Source organism: Carassius gibelio, chromosome B18 (genome assembly GCF_023724105.1).
Source record: "Carassius gibelio isolate Cgi1373 ecotype wild population from Czech Republic chromosome B18, carGib1.2-hapl.c, whole genome shotgun sequence".
Lineage (NCBI taxonomy): Eukaryota > Metazoa > Chordata > Actinopteri > Cypriniformes > Cyprinidae > Carassius > Carassius gibelio.
In genome coordinates, this window is record NC_068413.1 from 3082647 (window position 1) to 3099034 (window position 16388).

At 36.0% G+C, this 16388-nt stretch overlaps 1 protein-coding gene across 3 annotated transcripts; it reads right to left on the bottom strand.

Annotated features, from left to right (window-relative positions):
• Nucleotide 1: 1 nt before the first annotated feature.
• On the bottom strand, nt 2-14012 carry LOC127977805 (Golgi integral membrane protein 4-like). Of its 3 annotated transcripts, none has more exons than XM_052582943.1 (16): nt 13460-14012; nt 10636-10710; nt 10310-10359; nt 10013-10066; nt 9730-9880; nt 9544-9626; nt 8702-8785; nt 5830-5985; nt 5492-5734; nt 4357-4613; nt 3753-3829; nt 3561-3625; nt 3200-3385; nt 2975-3043; nt 2797-2883; nt 2-1490 (listed from the first exon to the last, which is right to left on the bottom strand). In XM_052582943.1, exons 1-16 carry the CDS (start codon nt 13743-13745, stop codon nt 1350-1352), a joined length of 2064 nt encoding a protein of 687 aa, XP_052438903.1. In that variant the 5' UTR covers nt 13746-14012; the 3' UTR covers nt 2-1349. The 3 variants fall into 3 exon arrangements, with proteins under 3 accessions (XP_052438903.1, XP_052438902.1, XP_052438904.1); XM_052582942.1 differs by having other exon boundaries at nt 8696-8785; XM_052582944.1 differs by lacking the exon at nt 8702-8785.
• Between the last annotated feature and the right edge of the window lie 2376 nt (nt 14013-16388).

Sequence of the window (16388 nt, forward strand, 5' to 3'; positions counted from 1 at the left end):
GTCCTTCAAATAACATTTTATTCCGCTCACATTACCATTATCAACAAAACCACACACAAAGTTACATTTGACTTTCTTTTACCTAACTTGAAAAAAAAATCTATACACATACAGATATTTGTTTTAAATATAAAATATTAAAGCTGAACACCTAACAGGAGAGCTTTGTTTATTACCAATATTAATAAATCTAAAAATCCTATGCATCCCGGAAAATAAAATAAATACAAATTCTCAATATTGTAGTGATTTAGCATACATTCAGAACAAATCATTTTGATTAAGCTAATCCAGCATTTTTTTTACTCTTCACATATTAAATATTAAAAATCTACATCTGAATAGTGTCGTCTTAATTCTCATTTCAATGTGGCATTCATTTCTCTGCTGTCTGACGTCATGTTAAAGTCTAACCATGACAATAAGACGTCGAGGACCAGATCCAGTAGCACTAGTACTAGTTTATACTAGAATAGTAGTTGACCGATCAAAAACAAACAAAACAAAAAATATATATAAAAATGTGTTTCCATAACAGAGACATTTGAGAAAGTTTTCAGCAACTGATTCATCCTGGCAATATATATGGGCAAAACAAAAATGTTCTTCTACTCTACAAGGCACTTAGTGAAAAGCAGATGTATATCAGTATTTAACTGAATGATTTTGGTTCACATCTAGGCAGCATATAATTCAACTATGGTAAATAAACATATACAGTAACTTTTAAAAACTTGAGCTTTGGACAGCTACAGTTATCTGCTTGAATTACATGTAAACATTCATGTAGTGACATCTTTTGACCCAAGCTCCCTGCCAAAGCCATCCTGAATTATTCATCAAAAAGATGGATGAATTAACACCATAAGTTTGGGCGGGGCCAGATGAGGATTCAATGCTGATTGGTGACTGCTGCCTGTCCATCAAACTCAGTCTTAACTACCAAAACAAGGCTGTTTCACTTCAAAGATGGAATATATCTTGCATGTGGAGCACAAGTAACCAAAAAATGGCACTTGGCAAAACTTACAGTGCAAGAGTTTCTGGTGGTTCAAATCTGTGCTTTCAGATTCATCATCCAGCCGAAGAAATCCAAGGCAAGATAGAAGAGCATTTAAATGAGACTTATTCACGAGAATCGATAGAAAGATGTACAGTAAATGTGGACAGCAGGGCGTTTGGTCTGTAAGTGGTTGAGCGTTTCAGAGCCACACAGTCCAGGATTGAAACTGGTTTACTATTCATCAGGACCCAACAGAGGCGTTTCTGGCACAATGTTTAAGAATATTGGGTGGGAAACCCAATCCAAACAGCTGGCAGCGATTGGCTGTCCTTCTTTTCAAATCACCTCACATTTCTGCCCTGCGATCGGGCAGTTTATCTCCGTTGCCGCCTTCTTCCTCCTCATCTTCTTCGTAGTTCTCGTCATTGGGATGCAGGGCGGGCTGATTATCCTGCTTCATTGCTACATCCTGATTTCTGGCCTCATCCTGGACAGACACACAAAGAAACGGAAAATATTCACATATTGTAGCTTGTTTCTATCCACTTCGAATTTCTGTTTAACTGAAAAAAATAAAGTGATGGGTTTGGACCAACATATTTTATGACACATTTGAATATTGGGTGACCTTTCTATTTAAAAGTGCACAGATGTGAAGAAACATTCCCTGAATCTAAGAGATGAGGTGAAAATGGAGGATGGACTCATGGTAGTAACTGGACACCGATGAGGACGCTGAAATCGATCTGACTCACCCAACTGTGGCGCTGCCACCAGTCTACAGTTACAGCGGCAGCTTTACAAAAGAAGAAGTGAAAACGTACACATGTGAGCACTACATAACTCTCTGTGTGATACACTGCAGCGACAGACTCCATGAAGCGTTTGAACAGTCTTGGAGCAAACAAGAAACTTTTTTGACAAGAAACTAAATTATTGCCTATTTTTGATACTCTACAATTAGTTGGTAATTTTTGTCATTAACAATTATATAGACTGGTTGAAAGATAGTTATGTATGGGATGTATTTAAATATAAATTTGCCACCGGTTAAAATGTTTTTGAATGAAGTCTCTTATGCTATTCAAGGCTGCATTTATATGCTCAAATACAGCAGAAGCGTTAATGCTGTGAATTTTTATAAATGTTTTCAATTTTAATATATTTGCATACTTTGGAATTTATTCCTGTGATGCGCAGCTGAATTTTCAGCATCATTCCTCCAGTCTTCAGTGTCACATGATCCTTCACAAATCATTCTAATATACTGCTTTGCTGCTCAAGAAATATTTATTATTATTATCAGTGTTGAAAATCTTGTAATGCTGTGTGAAAACATATTTATTCAAGGATTTTAGGATAACCAAATTTTCAACATTTTAAACTGGTTACCATTGTGAATATTTTTATTGTCACTTTAATGCTTTAATTTTTTATAATCTTACTGACCCCACATTTTTTTATATTAGCATACACAGCTTGGAAAATGACACAATCAAACAAACATTTTACATATCAAAAGATCCTCAAACATACATAAACATTACTGGCAAACTTTCAGACCTATACTGTCAAAGTGGGACATCTAGTACTCAGTATAAATAAAATATTTATCCAGTTAAAAATATGTTTCATGTAATCATGCATAATGTATATAATATATAACACAAGCATAGTTGGTTGTTATGGTGTGCTTTTATGATGCAGTTGCCTTGCATTGTTTCAAGGTGTAAATCTGATGACTTTACAGCACACCTGTACTCAACAAGCCTCAAAATATAAATCATTTGTACCTGTTCTCCATTCTCCTCATTATACGGGTCTCCCTCTTCCTCCTGCACCGCCTTACGCTTCTGATTATCTACCAGCTCATCCTGAGCCTAGAGAGAGAGAAATACATTAAAGTTCCAGAACAAATAACAATTCTTATATGTTTTAGGACTGTGTGTGCATTTGCATTTGTTATCCGACCTCATCATCCCCATCCTCCTGGTACTGCTCATCCAGAGCATCTTCCTGTTGGTCTGGGTTTCCAGCCATCTGCACAAAATGCACAAAACTCAGTTGAGACCACCTAAGCTGCGTAATAAATAATGTCAACAACAGTGAAACTCAAACTAAATCAATGTATACTTTTCTTTTATACAAAAGTGTGGAACTACATGCACAGACAAACATTAAAACATGGTCACTTACCACCAGCTGCTCATCGGCGGGCGGCTGGTGCTGATTCTCTACGGCCAGGTGCATGTCAGGGTGGCCAACAGGTGCTGCCTCTTCCTCCTCTTCCTCGTGGGGCTGCTGATGCTCCGCCTCCTCAAACTCATCCTCCCCCTGGTTGTTGGGGTCATCCTCAGGATCCACATCTGCTTCTATAGGATGCTGTAAAATTAACATATTGATCATCAGCACACACATTCACACACACATGGTTATTAGTAATATTTAAAAAACTAAAAATTTTAGCAGTGCCCAAATTAAGGACCTAATCAAACCTAGTCTTATTTTTGAACACCCGTGCATGTATATGTGATACCAATAACATAAGGTAACACACCTCATCTTCCTGATGAACATGCTCTGCTTCATCTTGCCTTGGCTCCTCATGGTGCACATTCTCTTCTACAAATCACAGAGAAAAATTTAAAATACAATGCAGAGATAGTGAAATTGCATCAGACATTGAAGAAGTCCCTTTTCTGAGTAAAGTAGCAGTGCTATGACATCATCAGAGCACATGAATTGTCACCTTTCTCCTCAGCTATCTGTGGATCTTCTTCTCCCTGGACTATATCAGCATCCATGTTTACATACTGTGCCTTTTTCCTGATTAATACAAAAAAATAAAAGAACTTATCAAATGAACCATTGCAGATTCCTGGCTTGGATATCTGTGAAATGAACTGTAAAAAGGCCAGTGAACATGCATTATTGATTAATGCAGAAAAATGCTTACCGGAACAGTTTTTTGCCATTTTTGTTTAAAATTAAATGTAATTGATCACAGATTAAAGAAATTTTTTATTATTAATTTGGATCAAAAAGAAAAGGGGGTTTTCAGGCATCAAATTTTTTTATTTTTTATGTTTTTATGTAATTATATAATTACTTTTGTAAATTTGATTTGATGTGGCTACTGAAATGGAACGTCTTGTCTTCGCCCCATTAATGTATATTATTTAAACAATATATTGCTGTTGCAACCATTTCAGTGATTTGTTGCCTAAAAATCCTTGGTGAAATCACTGCAACAAACAATCTCTCATAGTGTTTTTGCTTCTTTTAAATATTCATTATACTGTTTTTTTTTTAAATAAATTCATAACTGCATAACTGAAGGGAGGGTGTCTGACCGGAGCACTTCTTGGTGGAGTTGTTGCTCTTTGAGATCAGCTTCTCTGTTCTGCTGGTCCTCTCTCTCTCTCTGCAGACGCAGTCTCTCCTCTCTCTCCTTCTGCTGCTCTAGCTGCTGTTTCTGCAGGGTCTCCTGACGCAGGTGCAGCTGTCTGCGTTCCTCCGCCAGCTGTGCAGCCAGACGCTGCTGCTCCTTCTGCTGTTCGTAGGCTGACTTCACCCGCTCCACCTGCGCGTGAGCCTCAGCTGGCGCCACCTGGGGGAAGAACAGAGGAGTGAAGGCCTTATGTAATGATGCTGAAAAATCAGCTTTGCATAACAGGAATAAATTCCATTGTAATAGATTTTCAGATAGAAAACAGATCAAATTACTGTATAAACTTCTTTCAAAACCCCAAGCTTCTGAACAGTAATGTACTAGGCTTGCCATTTAATTGGTAACTTGTCGAATGCACTGGTGCCCATATGTTTGACTATTTTTACTATGAAGAGCTAAAAAGCAAACATGATTGAGGATTGTGGGCCAAAAGTGAATATTGTATTAAATTAAATGTTACATTATAGTGAAATCCACTTACATTCTGTACATTTCAATATAAAAATTATATTACAGCAAAAAGACAAATTAGAACCATAAATAGGAAATGCATCAAGGTTATGTTCTTCCTGAAACTGAAAAAAAAAAAAAAAAAAAAAAAGTTATAAAATAACTAGTTTGAGTACTTGCTTATTTAATGCCATGTCAGCATCTGAGGATATTTCCATGGCAAAATAAAAAAAATGTAAATCTAAATTTCAAACGAACTCAAAGTGGAAATAAAAGGAAATCAAAGCTTAACAGAAATAGTAAAAAACTAATAACAAATAAAAATTTCAAAAATACAATCAAACAAAATTACTAAAACCTAAATTTGAAACTAAAAATATATATAAAAAAACAAACAAATAAAAAGCCAAACAATGGACTGTTTACCAACTCATTATTACAAATTATCAGGTTATATATCCAAAGATTTACAAATGCATTCACACATGTCAGTTAATTGTTTGTTTGGTTTTTTCCTATAGAAATTTAGTCAAATCAAAGGTCATTGTGGGCATCCCTGCTCTAACGTTTGATTTCGGAGTGCTGACCTGACGAGCGTGATGTTGCTCCCTCTCCAGGGCGTTTTCATCTGGTTGGTTGGCCTGTGGCTCCTCCTCCTCCACTTCATTATGTGCCACATCAAACTCCTCCTCCTCCAGTTTCTGTGGCTGCCCAGCCTGCTCCATCTCCTCCTCTGCCAGCTCTCTCCTCCTCTCCTCAGCTCCTCCCATTTCTCCATCCTCCTCCCCGTGGTGTGACTGAGGCTTCTCAACTTCATCATGTCTCTCCGCCTGACGAGATCCACATGAGACAGACCATTCAAACCAGTGACATGAGCGGGAAAAACCTCCGTTTTGAATGCATGATGTGTTAACACCTTTAATACCTCTGGCTGATGGTCCTGGCGCTGATGGAGCTCCTCTGCGTTCCCGTTCTGGATGTGCTTAGCATCTACATGCGGCTCAGGCTTCCCTGCAGCATGTCTCAGACTGGGCATCTTATTGAGCGTTTCCTTCAGCTTTTTAAATTCATCCACCTGAACCTGTAATCCATCCAGACCAACCACATTTAGTACAACATCACACATTAGAATGAAGGCCTCATATACACTGTTGAAATATTTGGAGGTTAACTGAAACAGGCAACAAACACAGCAAGCTGAAATCAAGAACCTGACACAAGGCAGAAGAGTGAAATGAGTGAAACGAGTGAAAGACACCAAGAACAGAAAGAAAACCAAAGCAATCTATAGAAATAATGATCTAAATACTTTAAGAACTTAAAGTGAACTGTACACTAGAAAGCTAGATTCCAGGATTTTGTGATTAAATATGTGATGCATATTTAATCATTTAATAAATATATTACGATTTAAAAATAAAACCTTTAAAAAAAAAGTATATTTTAGCATGTTTTCAACTACTTATAAAACCCTGTGTAACACATCTACTAATTTAATAAATATTTAATGTAATATTTATACTTTTTAAAATGAAAAGGTGTGTTCAAAAACCTATTATTTAGATTTTTTAATTTAGAAAATTACAAAAACTTAATTTGACTTCTTAATTTAGTTTAAAAAAGCATATTTAGAAAGCAGCAATTATTTAATTGCAAAAAAATAATATATATATTATAGAGAGAGAGAGAGAGAGAGAGAGAGAGAGAGATTAAATCAAAGTATTCAATAGCATATTTTTTTTGCACTGGTTTTAAAATTAATATTAATTTAAATTGAATGTAAAAGTCTGAAAAGATTCAGGCTTGCACATATTAAACAAGAAAAAATGCAATGCTGCATCTTGTTCTGGTGCATCAAATAAACAATCATGACATGCAAAAGCTTGAATAGATGCAAAAACAAATTAGAGGGAAGAAGAGCTAAAATCAGTGTTAGTCGCACAATGCTAATGTATGATGTCAAAATGACATTCTTTTAAACCACACTAATGTTTTATCACCCTCAATTCTTACCCAAACACTCGCAATCCTAATCTAACCTTTCTTTCACCCAGTTCACCTTTACTTGGGTACCTGTTTCTCCTTTTCTGGTTAAATGCCAAGTGTTGGCAGCATATGGAAGGGAAATAACACGCTGGATGTGTGGGAACAAGTGCAAAAACACACACACGTTAGACCCACTGCCTCCCAGCATCCTTCCCTATCATCCTGAGAAAGCAGATAGTGACAGTCCTAATTAACAAGCATCTGTACATCTGCTTTCACAAAGCCGCAGAGACGAGAGCGAGTAAACAGGAAGTACAGCATGTTTGCTTATCAGAGTCATGCACATTTTACCATACTAAACCAGGGCAAGAAGTTCTGTAGAACGAGTGAAAGAAAGAGAGTGTGTGCGAGAGATCACAATGGCCTTGTGGAATGCGACCGGACTTGAAATGCAGGCTAAGGCCTGTTTGACACAGCTCAAGCAAGCAGCGCTGCAGTCTAACTGCATCCGCAGGATAAGGTGCTGCTTTCACACTCAAAGCATTTTCTCTGCAGAATTGATATGCGGCACTATGCAGAAAACAAAATGATTTCTGGGTTAACATATTAGCTCTGATTCAAACCCTAGTGAGTTGATTTGCTGCCTACATTGGCAGCATCCTAACCTCATGGGCCACTGATTTTGCTACGAAGACCCAGAAATAAAATTTCTCATGCAAATTGCACAGGAAATGCAACTTAATTGTTGCAGCCTACAGTAAATGTAAATAGAGTTTGCTATATGTTGTTAAGTATGAAAATACATAGCACATACAGTTTTTGCATTATATATATTTATATATGTGTGTGTAATTTAACTATTTTGATAGGGACCAAGATCTTGATTAGTCAAAACAAAACAAGGCTGAAAAATATGCAGTGGAGAAATATTTTAGCTTAAAATATAATTTGCATCTCATTTATTACAATAATATAATCAGTTTCTTGTAAAGAAAACAACTTCTTCTATAAAAAAAAAAAATCTAATGGATAATAAACCGTTATTATAGTCAACTAAAACTATCCAGAAAAAGCATTTTACTTAATACTAACATAAAACAAAAATCTGATAAAAAAAAAAAAGAAAACTGAAATAAAATATAAAATTTTATTCAATTTGATGTACTAAAATAACAAAAACCGAAATAAAAATGTAAAAGAATACAATGATATAACTCAAATGAACAAAATGAATAAAACATTAAAATCACTAAAATCAAATAACATTATAATAAAACTTAATTTAAAATTTCAATTCAATTTTATAAAATTATTATGTGTATGTTTGTACAAAAAAAATAACATTTTACATTTTTTGAGCTTCAATGACAATTAAATTACACTATACAAAGCGTGCAAATAATTGTACTTTTAGTAAACATATTGTGTATAGACTTATGTTATGGAAGTGGCAACTAGTTATGGCAGTAAGGCTAATTATTCAAGTGCAAAACATTGGAAATAATCGCATTGATAAGTAGGTTTACGGCTCATGTTCACCATATTTTCTGCTAAGTTTAGCAAATAATTTTCTCTGTGCAGCAAAAACAGGTTCAGTCCTGAAATGCTACTTTCAGCTATGAATCTGATTAATACGGGTGCAGAGATAAATATACACCATTTGCAAGGTGCTTACATGAGCTGTGTGAAATTGCACTTGTATTTCCCTCAGAATGTGCTCTGCACAGTGTTTGATCGGTCAGCAGCATGCATGCACAGGAAACACATACTCCACCTGATTAAAGCACATTTCCACACACACGCACCCTAACCTGGGCCGCAGCTAGCGCACTCTTGTGGTCCTCCAGGGTCAACACAAGCTGGTCATGGGCAGATTTTAAGATCTTGTGCTGTTGCTACAAGAAGGACCATCACAGGCAACGCTCAGATACAAGCATTCAGGACAACCACACTGAATATTTGTATGAATAGTGTGTACAAATACAACTGAATGATGTGCAAAAATACTGATCAGGGAAACATATATATATAAATTATAATCAGGTGAATTTCATGAAAACGGCTATATTTTTACCTCACAAGCCAAAAGAAAATATTGCACAAAGAATTTTTTTTTTTTTTTGAAAAACCGTCATATTTTTTGCAATGTGAAATTAATTCTAAATCATAACAATTAAGCACAATTCTTCCCTACTTTGTAATATATTAAAATAATCAAATATTATTTAAATTGGTAATTGTAGTTTTTTTTTATTGATAAGCATAGTAAAATGTTTTAAACAAATATAATAATTTTTTTATATTATATTATTTAAATATTTTTTACTACATTTTAATTAAATATACAGGAATAAAGAAATAAACCGAACTATGATTTTTTTATACTGAAGTGCTTTAAACATGCAACAAATTAAAAATTCCTAATGGTCCTTAAAAAAATATTCAGCTTCTCCATACTACTCTTCATACTTCATACATACATATTTTATTTATTTTTAGTTATTTGTTTGTATGCATTTATTTTTGGAGACAAATTTTCACAAGATTCACCCATTCATTTGAATCATACCAATAACCGTAACAAATAATTATGTGCTATTCCTGAAGGATTGTGCTGAAATAAAGCAAAACCCATAGTGCTTTTCGGCATTACCCTGGTGTCCTGAAGCTGCACATAGACTTCCTGATGTGCTTTTCTCAGCTGCTTGTTCTCCTCACGTAGGTTATATATATTGTCTGCAGAAGAAAAGAGAAAAAGAGACACACCACCGTGATTCTTTTAGGATCCGAGGGTGTTGCTGTGTGATTGCTAAGAGTAAGATGGTTGAGAACAGAATACCTTTGAGCTTAGAAATCTCCGACTCTTTATTCTGATGAAGCTGGTCGAGTCTCTGTTTATGTTCATCTATTGCCTTGTTGTGTTCATCTTCTTTTAGCTGATGTTGCTCTTGTAGTTCATAATACTGCTTTTTTAGATCATCATGCTGGTTCTGGATGATAAACACAAACACACACACACACAACAGTGAATCATCTGTGTTTTTTGTGGGACGAAAGGCATGCATATTTCACAATACATCAACAAACCATCATTTTTGTGTAGATGTGTTTTCCCCACTGACCTTCAAAATCTGATGCTGGGAATGCAGAGAATTAAACCTGACGCTGGCATCTTGCTGTAAGAAACAAATACGAAGAAACCTGGTCATTTTGTAAGCCATCGGGGCACATCTAAGAGTCATACCAGAGAGCCACAGGCTGTTATATCCAAGAAACATATGAGCTATTCACATACAAATTACCAGATGAGTATTTGACTGCAGGGCATGAGCATGAGCTCTTGAAAAACTTCTCCTGCATTTCACAACTTCTACTCTATGAAAACCATCCCTTATGCTGTAGCTCACAAAACAACATACCTTTTCTTTGTTGAGAGACTGCTGAGCCTCTAGTTTATACATGAGATGATCTGTGAGGAAAAGGCAAAAACAAGTGTTACAGGTATTAAGTATTGCATGCTACTATTTCATTCTCACTGCAATGACAGTCATGCATTAAACGCTTGGCTTAAAGGCGTCCAAAAACTCTTTGGATCTTATTAACTTGACACTTGGCATAACATAGTGGCTTTGGGCTGCACCAGTTTATCCATCATGCAAGCTACAGGATGTCATTACACTTCAGAATTTCCTCTTCATCTATTAGTCATGGATGCGGTCATGTATTATTAAAAAAAATAACTTGCCGTCTTTGGCTTTTTTATGATCCAGCCGCTCCTTCTGAAGAGACTTCTCCAACCTGGAGCGATGCTCGTACACAACTGAGACGAAGCAAGAGAGAGAATAAGATTTGGTAGTAGTGTGCTGTCATACAGCTATACTCAAACTTCAGTGTAAAAGGCAACTTTTTAACAAACTGTTCTGTGCTTTACTGTGCTCTAATTCATTGTAACCAGAGAAGTTGCATCTCTAAATTCATCCTCTCTAATGGCAACAAAGCACTGCTTATGTAACAATCATTCACCACCTTCAACAATACAATCTTTCACATTTCTTATCACAAGGTGTGGATACTAGCATTCATGTTTAAATGCATCAACCTTTTATTGCACAAAACTGGTGATTTAGATATTTTTTGGTTATCTTTTGCTACAGCTGATGTTTTTATTTTTACTTGCTGGTCTATGCAAAACTGCAAACAAATATGTTTGACTGTCGTGTCATATCATGTGTCTTTTTTATATATATATAGCACTATGAATGTTGTGTTTTTGCCTCTTGAAACCATTGTGTTGTGCACTGTGTGCTATTTATGAACGCAATAATGTGTCCTGTGTGAATACAACACTAAATCAGTTTAATTATGCCACTTAAAACTTTGAAAAACAAACTTTCAACTACTCCTTTCATTATACACGAAAAAAAAACTATTTTGCAAAAACCAACATTAACACCAAAACATAGTAGTGGCTATGTTATAAAAATATATATCCGCTTTAATTTATTTTAAATTTAGCTATGCAAATAATGATTTTACTGCGCAAACTATAAAGTACAGCATCTATTCACATGCAAATAACATGCTAAAAATAACACGATTTAAAAAAAGAATATGAAAAAAGAAAATCTAGATACACCACAACTACCAGCTTTTACAGAATCATCACAATCTAAACGTAAAGTGAGCTGAGCTATTTTTGAAGACTTTCTCTGCACTATGTGATCCACCGACCCGTTGAGTGCCACATTCGACCCTCTTAATTTCTCTCTAATGGCATCAGAATGAAAGGTTCCCAGAGTGCACTGACTTTTTATATGTAACATGAGCTGTGTATGTGCACAGCAGCCTTCCTCTAAAATCTGAAATGCCACAGGAAATGAAGTCTGACTGAGCCTTCCCTCCCCATTTTTGTGTTTGTCCAGAACTGTAGGTTGCTTCTTAAAAGTGATGTCATGGTCTGCACCCTCGGACCCCTTGCGCCTGGTCTTGTATCCTCCCATTACAATTATCATTACATTACTGACACATCAAGTACTGATTCATTATCCTGATTAAAGAGGTTGTGCAGTGATTATGACTTGAAGGCAGTAATCACAGCTGACTCACAAACACAGTCTCAACATTAGACCTCCTAGTGGTACAATAAAAATAAAACTGTTTGTAAAATGGATGTAAAAGACCCACGAGGTTAAAGATCTCACATTCCAAAGCCCATAATAAAAATCTATAATATCTTTACTATATATATTTTTTTAAATATATAAGAATTAAAAATTTATGTTATAAATTATGCATAATTTAAATTTAGCATAATGAATTGTATCATAATTGCACATCTAAATTATAAAAAAGTATTTACAGCAGGAAAATAAAAAATAATAAATTATTTATATAAATTATATAAGTTAAATTGTATTTAATATTTAAAATTTTAACAAATAATATTTATATGTTGTTGACATGACAATTATGAGCTATATAAACAGAATAAATACGAAAATTTATTAAAAATCACTTTTAAATTATAATTATTTATAAAAATAATTATAAAATTAAAAACTAAATGTGTGTGTGTGTGTGTGCTTGTTCTTTGGGTAAAAGAATAAAAAATTTAACAGATTAAAAATATATATAAATATATATTACCTGTTAAAATCTTATTATTGAGCCCTAAGTATTTACGGCAAAGCAATAAAACTATAGGTTACGCTCTCTAGATCTGCTTGTGATCTAAGGCCATTTCTTTATGCCCTTTCAGCAGCAAGCATACTGAGCTTGGACAGGCACACAAACAGAGAAGCCCATCTCTGTGGGACAATAAAATGAAAGCCTGTGATTTTAGGCACAGGTTGAAACAAGCTAGCTGCCAACAAAATGTTCTGCATAAAAATGAGCATCTTCAGCGGCTGCTGCCTGCAGGGAATCACTGCAGTAGCAACACACACACACACACACACACAAAACAAGCAAACATTTCTAACTTTTTTTTTTTCTTGATCAGTTTCAAATACAGCTCACTGTGTGTGAACTGCAACAGGGATGAATTTGCAGCAAAATATGATTTGGATGAACAGGGGTTTGCAAACTGCAGGAATGCATTTCTTTAATATACATCAGTGCCAGGCAAAACATTAAATTTGTGCATGGCCATATGGAATCATTTTATATGGCTTGATCTCACAATCCTTTGGTTATATTTTAAAAGTGTGTAACATCCACCCCCCACCCACTCCATTCTAAAGATAAATGTGCAAAATATACAACACCACCCACCCATTCCATGAACAGGTTTTAAAACGTGAGAGAAGTCAGTCAGTATGCACTCAAAAATGTCATCTATCGTGTCATGTGACATTCCATTCTTTTACGTGATTTACACCCAAAATTTGATGAACTCTCTAGAGCTTTAACCACTAAACCACAACACCACAATCAAAGAACCAACAGCAAGGTCGCTCACAGTAAATAAAGTTCCAGAGCTTGCTGGCCAAAAACTTGCCAAAGTTCCAAAGTTTTTAGAATGTTTACAGCGCCGTGACGTCATGGCGACGACGTGGGTTTTATTTTACCTTGAAGCTGAGCTGAAAGAGACTCCTGGTGCTGCTGGTATTTCACAGCCATCTCTTCTGTCCTCTTCAGCTGTTTGTGCATCTCGTAAGAAAACATCCCGCCGTAAATCATCCCAAACACCACCGTGACCATCAGCAGAGACTGGAAAATCTTCTTCTGCTTCCTGGAGCACACCCCGTTGCCCATGTTCCCTGCTCTCCTGGATTCCAAAGAAACTTTCCCGGGAATGATTTTCTCTTCACTCTTCAGTATAGAAACAACTCCGTCTTCTCCGAGACTCCTCATGAAACATTATATACGTGAACGTTTGCTCGTGCGACTTGTGTATCTGAAATGTTTACAAAAGTCTCACGCTTCGTCAAGTTTTCCAAAGACATTCAGCAGATTAAAAAAGTGACGAATACGGTTGTAGTCAGTCCTCGTGCTTAGACGAAGCTCTGGTGAGTTTTCTACATAAAGAAAAGCAGACTTTTTTACTAATTATCTGAAGTTTAAAGCGGCCTAATCGCACCTTTAGTTACGTGTCACCTAGAGCTGCAGCAGATCATCTAGCGATGAAGCTGAAGGAAATCCCGCCCCTTTCAAACATTCGGTTACTGTGATTGGTCAATATTCATGTCAATCAAAATAGATTCGCTCTGATGGGAGGGGCGTGTGCCTGAGAATGTTTCCAAGAATGTCTAGAAGGCGAGGAAATTCGCAGTGTGGGTCATTTCTTCAAATGCAAATGGAAATACTTTTTTTTCTTTCTTTTTTTTTTGTTACTGTAAAAATATGGCATTATGTTTTGAACACCGTTTATTTTGTTAAAAATAAATTAATACTTTTATTTAGCAAGAAAGCATTCATTTGACAATAAAGACATTTATCACACACTTCTATGTTATTTGATAAATTTATTTATTGTCAAAAAATGAAATTATTTAATTGCATAAATATTCTTAAATAATCCTGAAATTTAAGTAAGGAGCATTCATATTGCTTGAAGATGTTACTACACTTCAAGTGGCAAGTTAATTTTAATGATTTGAAAAGGCACACGTCTTAATAAAAGGTCTAACAGCTGAAAATGCATATCAGAGCAAAAAACAAGTCATGAGATCCAAAAAGCTGCCTGTACAGATCAGAGACAGGATCACATCAAGCCACACATGTGAGAAAGATTTCAGAAAAAATCTGCTGCATCGAAGGTTCACAGAATCATGTAGTCTCCATTATGCTTAATGGAAGAAGTGGAAGAAGAAGTTGCCAAACTGAGCAACAAGGCCCCTGGAGAAGGGCCTTGGTTAGACAGAAGCTGATGATCACTGATGGTCTGTTGAGCTATATGCATATAGGAGAAACGTACAAAAGGACAAACATCACTACAATACTCCACCGATCCAGTCTTTATGGAGGTGTGGCCAAACTCAATCTTCTCCTTGGTAAAGACACATGTGAGTGGGGCGGGGCCGGGGGCCGTGGGAACGAGGAGCAAGGCCGGGGGAGTGATTGGAGACGAGCGACACCTGCTCGACCCACCGGTCTCGAGTCCCACGGAGGAGATGGAAGGATATAAAACTGGAGCGACGACAGTGAATGACGAGAGAGCACCAGGCCTGGGCTTTATTTTATGTTTTGGCTTTTATTTGTGCGCATCAGTCGTCCGTGAGGGGCTGATGCGCTGTTTTGTGTTTATTTTGTAATTAAAGTTTCATTTTGATTGTCCGCTGGTTCCCGCCTCCTTCTTCACGATGATTATGGAGTTTTTATCATTACAACACATAAAAACCAACTTGGAATTTGCAACAGAACACCTAAAGGACCCTCAGAGTGTAAGAAAGAAGATTCTCTGGTCTGATGAACCTCAACTCCTAGCATCATGTTTAAAGGAAACCAGCTCTGCTCATCAACTGCAGAGACAACATGATAATGACCCAACAGGACAATATTTCTGGTGAAACCTGAAAATGTGCATCTGCCCCCATCCAACCTGACAGAGCTTGAGAGGTGAAGAGGTGAGAAGAAGAACAATGGCAGATAATTGCCAAATGCTGATGTGCAAAACTTCACCCAAAAAGACTTGAGGCTGTAAAGGTGCTTCAGCTAATTACTGTGTTTAAGGATATGAATACTTATGTACTTCTTTCAGTGTTTTATTTGTAATAAATTTGCAAAGTTGATCCAAATCTATTTTGTGTTTCGTCATTATGTTATATGGAGTGTAAATTAAAAAGCAGTTTATTATAAGGCTGCAACATAAAACAAAAATACAAAGGGTTATGAATACTTTTACAAGGCATTGTATATAATCGTATACAAAAATGAAATAATATTCAGTCATTTCTTATTACATTCACAGACATACGTACTTATTATAAAGTCAAGTGGATAGTAATGATAATGTTTTTACAACAGGTTTTTGATCATGTAAATGCATAGCATTTGTCTATTCTAACCCTTTAATCATATACAGTCACAGAAGATGCTGAAAGTGTCTCCAGGAATGTTATTCACACTGAATAAAACAACGCTTTGACTGTTTAGACAAACGCAGCAGGAGGTAAATTTGCTGGTGATGTTCTGCATTACACAAAACCCTTTTGTTCACTTCAACTGTTTCTTATTACTCAATTTGAAAACAAAAATTACTAGCTATTTGTTATATTCTCTCACACTCTTTTCCTCTCCACTTTTTCATATGAGGTGTGATAAAAAGTGTCCAAAGCTATTGTTTCTGAGTAAACAAGTCTATTAAAAGGCAGTTGGCTCTGTTTAATTCAAAGGCAACTTAACACCGTCACCTTATTAGGAGTCCAAGCACCGAAGGAGCCGGAACCCTACTGTTTTCATACTGATTTTCTTCTTTTTCTTCCCTAAAAGTGTCTGGCCAGCCAAAACTGTAAGTCGTGGAAACAACAAATTTGGCAGGATGGTCCCAGATCTCCC

Coding starts and splice junctions, on each gene's coding strand:
- LOC127977805 (XM_052582942.1), bottom strand. CDS start 13,745: ATGAGGAGTCTCGGAGAAGACGGAGTTGTTTCTATACTGAAGAGTGAA. Junction 10,711..13,459: donor TCTTTCAGCTCAGCTTCAAG/GTAAAATAAAAC, acceptor GCTTCGTCTCAG/TTGTGTACGAGCATCGCTCC. Junction 10,360..10,635: donor TCATAAAAAAGCCAAAGACG/GCAAGTTATTTT, acceptor TTTTCCTCACAG/ATCATCTCATGTATAAACTA.